Below are 10,271 nucleotides of genomic sequence, written 5' to 3'. Positions count from 1 at the left end.
CCGGCCTCATTAGAAAAGCAGATGAGTGGTGTGCATGAGGAGAGGAGGCGTATGAGGAGAAAGAGGAGCCTCTCCTCCACCATCCGATAGCCTGCCTCCCAGGCATTGCTCCTCTTAATGAGTCCAGACCGCGGGTCAATATGCCGCTGGGCTGCCAGTCAATACCGGTTACCTGCAACACAAACACTCAAAACCTGCTTTCATACAAAATCAATGTCCTATTAGTCCCTCCCTGTATTGCCGAGGCCCAATCTCATCGATCCCCTCTGAAGAGCTCTGCAGCCCATGTTTGACGGATTACGGTCAAATGATCTGATGGCTTTGGCTACTCTGCCGGCCAAGTCTGTTGCCTTTATGATTTTAAAGTAATAGCTTGATATGAGATGAGCAAATACTCTAAACGCTGAAAACCAAGGCACGGGCGCTATTGGCAAACCCATCAAGCTCACATCAACATTCCACTCAGTAGGTTTGGCTTTCAGACACATTCAGTTCTTCTGGTCTGCGCTGACAACGAGTACCGGGATGAAAGACAGGCAACCAACGTATGACATTAGGTCCAAACTTTATTCCGTACATTTTAAACCAAGAATGTTCATTTTCATTTTTTTGCACGCCTAAAACTCTACTTGTTTTGTATACAAGAGTCTAAGAAAAACAACTGCACAACACCACAAGGTTGACAGAGAAAGTCCTTTCGCCGCCCACTAAAAAGTGTCCTTCTTTTCTGTCCAGGGCTGGTCCAGTTTGTGACTTGGAAGTCTTTCCATCATTATTTCACTGATAATATAAACATGTGTTAATCCAAGTTTCTCTCCATTTCACCAGTATCGTCTGCTCCCTCCATGTGAACTCTTCATTAGGGTGCTGTGTGCTGCTTTGCATAGATTGCAGTTGATCCTTGTAGGGCCCCTTACAACACCCTCCTGTCGTACTTCCCGTCAATTGGCCAGGCTTGTCTGTTGCCGTGATATTCAACTGGGAAGCGATTCCCCATGTTTCATTTAATTTTGTTTTTCTAGAAATGGTTAAAAAGACTAATAAATTTACACAGTCATTTTGCAGCGAAGGAATATCAACAAAGTTATTTACATCAGTTTTCTTTACAGAGACTGAACAAAGACCTCATAATATATATTTATCTGCATATCTCAAAGGCAAAACGAATGAACAAAACAAATTGGTAATGTAACATTGTACATTGTCATCGTTGAGGATATCCTGGTACCATGAGGTTAAATTACTGAAGGTTGAAACCAAAATCCAGTCTTTACAGTGGGTCATAATGGATATGTCTCACAATCAACTGGGATAAATATTGTAAAAGGCGTGACGAACGCACAAAATACATAAAATTCATAGAAATGATATCTATACATGGAACAAGGATAGGAAATGTACAAACTCATTTCAGGACCTCTCTTTTCGCACAAAGCTGAAAAAAGGTATTTGATTAATATATTAATAATTATCAAATATTTAAATTGGATATAAACATACACATTTTTGTGTTCTCTTTACCGACATTATTCAACCTCCAGTCCACTAAAAATAAAGTCATGGCATGTGCTTAATCAGCCTTACACACCTTTACTTTGTACAATCATACCCTTTCCCTTAGGGAGATTTGCTCTTCTCTGGTGAAGAGCAGTGCATTTTGTTCAGAAAAACATTTCAGACTGGGGGAGTGGGGCTTGTGAGTGCGTCTAGTATGATTTTGTGCACTTTTCTAAGAAGCTACCGAGCCTCTACCTCTTTGGGGTTGCGAGATGGGGAGTAGTCCCGTGGGTCCTGGGTGGTGGTGAGTGGGGTAGTCCTCCTGGGTGAGGCTGGCCTGGCACTGCCGGCTGGCACGAGGGGCGGAGGCGCACTGAGTGCGGCAGTAGGGGGTGTTCTGTTCAGAGGGCCATTGTGTCCCGTGGAGGGGCTGAGTCTAGGGTATGGCATGCCACCTAGGTGGGGCATAAAGGGGGGCATGTGGGGTAGATGGCCCTCCATGGGGGACTGGTGCAGCTGATGGAGGCGCGCTCTGTCCAGCTCCTCCCTCAGGTGGAGGCGCTCTCGCTCCTCTGCCTGCTGCCTCATCCTCTCGTGCTCCCTGCGCACCTCCATCAGGTGCTCGTGGTGAGAGTAGTCATGAGCCTCTCTTTCGCGGTAGGCTCGCTCCTGTTCGTACACACTCGGGAAGCGATGTCCTTGCTCGGCCCGGAGCTGGAAGTCCATGCGCCGCTGCAGGTCCAGGCTGCGGTAGGCCTCTCTAAGTGGGTCCCACGGGAAGGCAGGGTGGGGCAGGCGCTCTCGTCCTGCCAGGGGGCTCACTCCCATGAAAGGAGCCATGCGAGCCCGGTCTAACACATTGAGGCTGCCCATCTGGGGCATGGCACTCATGGAGAGGGGCAGGGAGTGTGCCATGGGGACACCATGCAGGCCAGGTGCAGGAATGTCACTGCCACGTGGTGAGGGAAGAGGGGGCTGCTGGGACAAAGGTGGGTGGTGGTGGTGCGGGTTTACAGGTTGGCTGATGTGAGGAGGAAGAGCTTGTGCTGGCGGTTGGGGGGCTGGCTCGGAACTCACCACCATGACCTCCTGCTCCTCCTTCCTCTCCTCCTTAATCTTCATGTCATTTTTAACCTTGTGGAGGAGCTCTGCAGGTGGGGGCTCTTTCCTCTCGCTGTCCTTGAGTGTAGGCGGGGGCCCGCCTGCCATCTTCAGGCCCTGCTCATTGATCACTGCCTTGGAGTACGGAGATGGAGAACGCTGAGCGGGTTTGATGGAGTCTTCCGAGGATCTCCTCTCTAGCATCTCCTTGCCGGGCGAGCGGCTCTCCTTCACCTTCACGTCAGCCAGCGTGGAAGACTCTCTGTGGCGCTCCAGCAGGTCCTTCTCCTCACGGACCCGGTCTACACTGCCACTGTGATGTCGACCCGAATCACAAGAGTTCTGGCTGTTGGAGCGAATCAGGCTGCTGATCTGGTAGCTGACGGGTGCAGAGGCTGGAGATGAACGGTTGGAGTGGCGGTTGCGGTCCACAGAATCCCTGGAATGACACAATAAAACAGTTTCATCAGTGGCAGCTAAAACAAGCATCATGTAGGAGGGTCGTAGCTGTTTGGTTTGTACCTGTTTCATTGTTGGATCAATGAATTCTATTTATTTCAGTTTCAGACACACAGATATTACAAATGAACTGGAGAATTACCACTGTTTTCATTTTGTCCAAAGATAATTTGATCGTCTTGTATATGTGGTAAAGCTGGGTAGAAAAGGGATCATTATTTGGAGGGTGGAGAGAAGTTATCCTCTTGGGGAAATCACATAAGCTTTGAAACAATACGGCAAAGTCCTGGGTCAAGTACTGAACTGTGATAAAATTGCGAATATCCTCCAAATAATACCTAAATGACAGGACATTAAACATTTCAAACTGACCTGTCTTTATCCTTCTCCTCTTTACCGATGGACGCGTCTCTTTTCTCTCGTTCCCGCTCCCTCTCCCTCTCTCTTTCTCTTTCCCGTTCTCTCTCCCTCTCTCTCTCATGGCTGTTGGCTGAGCTGCTCCTCTCAGCGTCTGCGGTTTTGGGCCACTGTGGCGGGGTGGGGAAGGACGGCGGGGTGCGTCGAAGTCTGTTCCAGGTGTCGTGGTGGGGGCTGCCAAACGTGGGCAGTCCTCCTGGTCCCTCCTTGGTGCCAAACATATTGTTGGACCCTGGAGGGAAGGGGGAGACATGCGTGGGACCCACTGTAAGTTAATTGAGCACAAAACCTTCTTGAGGACACATAAGATGAGAAAGACTCGACAACAAAAGCTGCTTTTGTCTTTGTCTCTGGAGGTTCTCTCACTGAAGCTGTTTGAAAGAGTTAGAGGTTAATGGCTCCCCCCACCAGAGAAAAAACTCTACTCATTTGCTTTTGGACTTAAGTGCTCCCCCCCTCCCTTTCTTGAACTGGATGAACAGGGGAGACTCACTTGCCCTCTAGACTTGAGAGCTGTGAAAAGCCAAGGGAGACCTTAGCATTCCACAGCATGTCTATTCCAATCACATCCATTTTCACAACAGGGTGACCGATTTGGCACACAAAAATAGGAGGGATGAAGAGAAAGAGAGAAAGGCATAGAGAGAAGGATGCAGGGGGGGGGGGGGGGGGGGGGGGGGGGGGGAAGCCCTCCATGGTGGTGCAGAAGGGGCTTGTCAAATAATTAATTGATGAACTGCCACCAAACAGCGGACCTGAGAGTGCCTGTTGGCAGCAGCGCAGCCAGATTAAAGCCAGGCTGTTGGGGACATGGTTGGTGGATGAAGTGGAGGCAGGGAGGAGGTTTGCTGTGGTGTGTTGTACTGCCTGGTTGGGCTTCCCTGGGCTATGGCTGTTTTGACACAGAAACTAGAGCTAAGTGTCTTGGTTTTTTTTTTTTCCTCCCCTCCTGGCTCTCCCTGTGGTCTAACGCTGCCCTGCTCTGTTCTGTTACTGGCCACAGGGGCCAGATTGAAGGGGGGAGCGGTGGAGGAGGAGAGGGGGGGCCAGCGCTTACCAAGCGAGGGGTTGCCTAATCCTCCGAAGGCACTGCTTGAAAGGTTGCCGAGGCCGCCAAAGGAACTGGAGCGACTGAAAGGATCTGTAAAATGCCAAACAGGGATTAGCAAAAGGGGGGGCTGGCTAGCGGTGCTCACCCCAACACCAACCCGTTCCACTCGGCTTTTCTCTTACAAGCGAGCTGTGGTTTTTTTTAGCGCTGCCGCCCTAGCTCTCTGCCTGGTAATCCTGCAGCAGCCAGGTCGCTCAGATGCTGGATTCACCGCCACTAACTGGAGTGGAGTGTCTCTGACCCTGCTGGGGCTGGTGGAACAACGCTGCTTGGTGGGGAAATTAGTTTGGAGTTGCTGGAGCTGAGATGAAAATAGACTGTGGTAGGGCAGGGGTTACTCGAGGCTGTAAAAATTAGGCTAGACAGGCCGCAATGATTTAACTGGAGAATCTGCGTCTGATGGGCTCCACCGACGCAGAGTAGAGCCTCCAAATTTATGGGAATAGTCCAAATATTTACCCAGAGAAGTCAGTGAACAACATTCATCAACTGTTAATTTGCAGTCCCATTTTAATTCAGCAGAATCCATCAGGAAACGCAGAACTTATCAACAGATTAGGGTTTAAGGATTTTCAGCTCTGGGGCTTGTTAATATATCAGAAAAGACAACAATTGAGAAATCTCCTCTGCCTCACGCATGAATTCCCCGGACAGGAAAAAAACTGTTTGCTAAATCTTCCTCCTCAGTGCACCATGTATTCATAAGCACAAAATGGATTGACTCAAGGGCTTATTCCATGAAATCAACTTACCACTCTGAACCCAAACAGTGTCTCAGACAGAATGGTGGTAAAACAAATGAATGCATCATAAAATAATCAAATGCACAAATAAACCCAACAACATGAACGACCTTCCATAACGCCGAAAAATTGAAAATCAACTTCGAAAGCATATAGAAAATAGTGTCATATATGCTGTCGCACTGGTTGTCCAAGCAAATGGCTGATAATGGCGGGTTATGATAGGCTAGCTCCGCCTTTCATAACCCCAGACAGAGTTACTGAGGACATTGTTACCGATCGTCCGGTCTGATTCTATGGTGGGCTTCAAATCACACACCCTGGTGGCTCGTAATGTGCTTAAAACATGAGCGCAAGAGAGAGAGGGAGAGGGAGAGAAAGAGGAGGAGATAAATGTGTAAAAAAAATTGAACATGGGGTTACTTACACTTACCTGCCAAATGGCTAGGAGGCAGGAAGCCGCTGGGGTGGGGGGCGGGGCCGTACGGAGAGGGGGCTGGGTGGCCGGAGCCTATCAGAGAGGAGAGGACATAACAGAGTTATTCTTATCCAGTTCTGACCCCTGTGGTTAGCCAGGCCTAAAAATGCAAATGTGAGCAAATTAAGCTACTTTTCTGCAACAGCATCACACACCTGTTGAACATACACGCAGGCTAGAGGTGGCTGAGTAGTGCCATCGAGCAAATTAGTGATTGACAATTTGCTTTTATTTCAGCTATTGCATGTTTGTGTGTGAATCTATAGTTGCTTGTTGAGGTTTCTCTTTCACAAAACACTGCTACCATCACCCATATTCCATGAATTGTTAATGAAAGAACCAATTACAGGAGTGCCTCTGACACACCACCGCATAATTACCAGTCAAAGGCCGTTCGCCTCTCTGTTGCCCTCCAACGCAGGGCAAATCAGTCAATTACCTAACCGAGAGTCATCCATATTCATAGACATATCTGACTCCATTTACTGGCAAAACAGTTGCTACAAAAGCACTATAATTAAGTGAACATTACATGAGAGGAGAGAAAAAAATTATGCCATTTCATTACAGTGGTGCAGGAACAATTTGGAAATGTGGCTATAAATGCTCATCTGCATAAAGACAAAACTGGCACCGCACGGCTTTGAGATCGGGATCATTTGAGTGTTTTGAATGATTTGTCTTGCAGGGTGCCGTTCATCCCCCTGCACTGGCTACTGGGAGACCCCACTGACCTGTGGAAGAGAAGAGGGGTCGTGCCAGGTCATGAGGGTACGGGAACCCTGGGAAGACTCCTGGCGCTGGGGGTCGACTGAACAGGTCCAGCTTCCCATTCATGTCTAGTTTGTGAGGATCCAGCTGCATTTGCTGTGGTCGAGAGAGGCGGAGAAAAGGAGAGGGAGACAGACAAAGAAAATTAGGTCGATAGACAACAGTACCAAACATTTCCAACGGCAGAGCGAGAGGGATTTACCCGCGGTTAGACTGGGTGAGAAATCAGAGGAAAACAGATACATCAACAAAGGCTCCATGTCGCCAATTCTGGCCAACTGTGTTATAACAAATATATGTAAGCTGATTAGGGACACTAAATCCTTGGTAACGGGGTTCAGGGCCAAGGAAGAACTGACACCACTGGGCCGCTGGCATTAGCAGAGGATCTCAATGGCGAGGCCACACCATCCTCTGTCAGTGAGAGCAGTATCGCAGACAAGCATTTTTTTTGTCTTGGTCACATGTTGCATTTTGATTAATACAATTATTATTTCAACTACCAAGTCACGAGTGCTATAAATGCGATGTGGTCTGCTGCTTTCTCTGTGGGCGGAGCGAGCCACACACAGGGCCTCAAGTTTGGGAAGTGTAACCTCCTAAGTGAACAAGAGGAGACACAATTTTTGTTGGATTTCTTACCGCTATTAACCTCTACAGCCTTCTGTTTCTTTTTTGTAATCTGCCTTTTCCCACCCACATGGACTCCAGTAACATGATTATAGATTATTTTACTGGTAAAGATCTAAGTATGACATGGCCGGCCCGACCTACGCCATTACCAATATACCGCATCTGGTTTGACAGCAAGATTCCTGCAAGACATCATTATCCATCTCACGCACCTTCATTTTCTGCTGGTGGTGGTAGATCTGCCATGCGATCTGGACATGCACTGCGCACCACTTGCCAGGTTTCTAAAAATTTAGAGAGAAACTGAGGTTAGCCTGCTGGCTTTGATATAGGGAGCTAAAAATGGATTCTGGCATTGAGATTTTCTGGCCAAACTACAAAGTGGGAACTCGTCAGAATTTTCAACCAGGCAACGGATGAAGAAAATCTAACCCTGACTTTAGCCCAATAGAGACCTCAAAGCTAACCTTAAATGCAGCCAAAACCCTGCAATTCCTTGATCAGGAATTAATGAAGAATTTGCAGTTTGAGACTTTGTGGCCTGGCCAGAGGGAGGAACTACTTACCCTAACAGATGTCCTGAATGGATCTGTTATCTGTATGGACAAACAGACAATCATTATCACCACCAACAGAGATAAGTAGCCAAAATGTGCAGTTCTGCAGAGCTCAGAAATGGCCAGTACTGGATGGCTCAGTTCACACTGAAATGCATGTCCTTACTTCTGTGGCCATAGAGATGCATGAGGAGCAATGCTTTGCCTGAAAAGATGTTAATGCAAATACATGCATTCACATCCCTGCCAGACACATTCTGTATGTAAGGCGCATGTGTGGCTTTCACCAGGAGGAGCAGAGCAGAGGCAGACAGGTTCGGATGCGATCGGCCTGATGCTTACCCGTGGATCCTTCTGCAGGAGTGTGTGAGGTACTGCTCCAGGACGTGCCGCTACGTCGATGGGATTGGATGCCTGACAGAGAGAGAGACAAAGGGAAAGAGATACATGGCGATCAACCAGAGCTAGTTACATTTACAGGTTACAGAAAGAAAGAAACCACAGCGTACACAACACATTAGGAGGAATTTGACCTCATATACCTCAGTATAACAGGGAACAGCTTTGTTTAATTGTAATTTTCCACCTTGCATTATAATAACTCTGCTATTCCTTCGTTTCATGTCCTCACATACAATGCATGTACACAGCATCACAACTCAATGCTGGTGTGACGGACACATGAGAAGCTCTATTTTGAAACCCCTAGAAGATCCTCGAGCTTATGATGCCAGCATCACTCTAACCTTATATCCTCCTTCAGTCGCACTATAGCGCACTAATCCTCAGCGACTGCTACTATATGGCTGACGTCAGTGGATAAAACTGCAATGATGCTGCAGGCCATGCCAGAGTAACACATCTCTGATCTCTCCGATCTCTTCTGTAAGTCTTTAGAGCGCAAGTGCCCAGATCAGCCTTATTAATCCGTCCCTACTGTACATCAGGGATGGGAGGCTCCCGCTGCGTGACCTGGGTCACCAGCCCCCGTAAACAAACACACATCCCGAGCCGTCCCCGACATGCTCCTCTCCAAGAATACATAGTAGGGGCTTTGGACGCAAAAGAGTGTTCCTTGAACCATCTGGAGGGGCCTTTGACAAAAGGGTCCCTCCATGACAGAGCCCCCCGGGAATAGGGCCAGCGGATTTAGGCCAGCTTTGATTGGTGGCTTACACCGGGTCACAGCCGCTGGGCATCTGCCAGACAGCCTCACATCCTCCCACCCCCTTCACGTCCCTCGCATTCCCCAAAGGCCCTGCATCTTCTCTCCTTCGCTCTCCCAAGCAGACAGACGTTGCCTTCTTATCTTTGGCATGGCCCGTCACGGCTCGGGTCAGCACGCAGCTCTGACCCCGGTTCAGGTCCGCTCAAGTCCGACAGAGTATTATAGATGGATTTATGGAATTAAATGGGATGGGGTGATGTTTATTAGGATCCTGTTTCACATTTTCAGTGTCTGGACCTCGAAGGAATTTTGCGTGGTAAAAGATTTAATGTACTTCAGAACTGCAAGTGTTGTGTGTTAACTACACTTTCTTTCATTCCTTCTTCAGATATACCCTTTAAGGATATTTCTTTTATGACACACATATACAGCGTGCAGTTTTTTCACATCAACCAAACACCACAGCACCGCGCCTGGTAACTAATCACATGAATAAATAAGTTGCATTGGTCGCTTTGGTGTGAGAGAACCTACAGAAACTTGGCTCATTGCAGCACGTGACTTCGAGTTACTGGAATTTTAAATGTTAAGATGCAAACCATGCTATCAGCACTGTTGTGTTGCTGCTGTTTACATTCTCCCAGATGCAAATTCAAATAAATCTCTGTGTATAAGTATTTACGTATTGAAATAAGTGTATATGTGTGTGTAGCATGAAGAAGCTACAGCTTACATTTCATCATGCAACACTGTGCTGTAAAATGAGATAAATGATTCCTCAACACAGTATATTACATATCTGATTTTACTACTTCCAAGCAGAGTCTATTCATTCTTCCTTTCATTTGTTTCCAATGGTGAGTGTGTGTATTCATTTCCAGTGGGGCATTTAAATTGTTTCTTTAAAGTGACAAAGGGTGACTCTGCATGAGTGCATGACATTTTATGAAGAGCAAAAAGCCAGCTTGTGTTTCAAAATTTCGGTCTGCCTCGTGCGTGCTATTAATTCTCAGTTGCTTGTGTTTGTATGATGCATTTTGTGCCGCTGCTTCCGTAGGTTCTCTGCCTGTTTGTAGATCGTGGATTGAGGGTGGGGATGTGGGGCTGACCTTGGGCTGGAAGGCTCCTTGCAGCGAGCTGAAGGGTCCTGAGTGTGGGAGCAGCGGGGGCATGCCTGGCATGGTGGGGGGATAGGAGGGGAAGAACTGGGGAGAAAAGAGGAGGATGGGAGACACAAAAAGACACAAAACAAAATCATACAGAGATACACGTACAGGACTCAAGCATATGCACACACAAAACCACAGCCACAGTAAGTGCTCTCACGGCAACATTC

The 10,271-nt window shown here is 47.8% G+C and overlaps 1 protein-coding gene across 9 annotated transcripts in view; it reads right to left on the bottom strand.

Annotated features, from left to right (window-relative positions):
- Nucleotides 1–548: 548 nt before the first annotated feature.
- fbrsl1 (fibrosin-like 1) overlaps nt 549–10,271 on the bottom strand; it is a 267,107-nt gene continuing 257,384 nt past the window's right edge. For 5 of the 9 annotated variants that reach the window (XM_041936625.1, XM_041936617.1, XM_041936620.1 and 2 more), the window contains 9 exons: nt 10,045–10,140; nt 8,110–8,181; nt 7,777–7,806; nt 7,423–7,494; nt 6,541–6,673; nt 5,756–5,839; nt 4,532–4,615; nt 3,430–3,706; nt 549–3,037 (listed from right to left, as the gene is read on the bottom strand). In XM_041936625.1, the coding sequence (XP_041792559.1) occupies nt 1,738–3,037; nt 3,430–3,706; nt 4,532–4,615; nt 5,756–5,839; nt 6,541–6,673; nt 7,423–7,494; nt 7,777–7,806; nt 8,110–8,181; nt 10,045–10,140 (2,148 nt within the window). In that variant the 3' untranslated portion in view covers nt 549–1,737. The remainder of the gene's footprint in view (nt 3,038–3,429; nt 3,707–4,531; nt 4,616–5,755; nt 5,840–6,540; nt 6,674–7,422; nt 7,495–7,776; nt 7,807–8,109; nt 8,182–10,044; nt 10,141–10,271) is intronic. The other 4 variants (XM_041936619.1, XM_041936624.1, XM_041936626.1 and 1 more) reach the window with 4 other exon arrangements.

This window comes from Chelmon rostratus, chromosome 5 (genome assembly GCF_017976325.1).
Source record: "Chelmon rostratus isolate fCheRos1 chromosome 5, fCheRos1.pri, whole genome shotgun sequence".
Lineage (NCBI taxonomy): Eukaryota > Metazoa > Chordata > Actinopteri > Chaetodontiformes > Chaetodontidae > Chelmon > Chelmon rostratus.
Note: the sequence above shows the minus strand (reverse complement) of the source record. Positions and strands in the feature narration are given on the sequence as shown.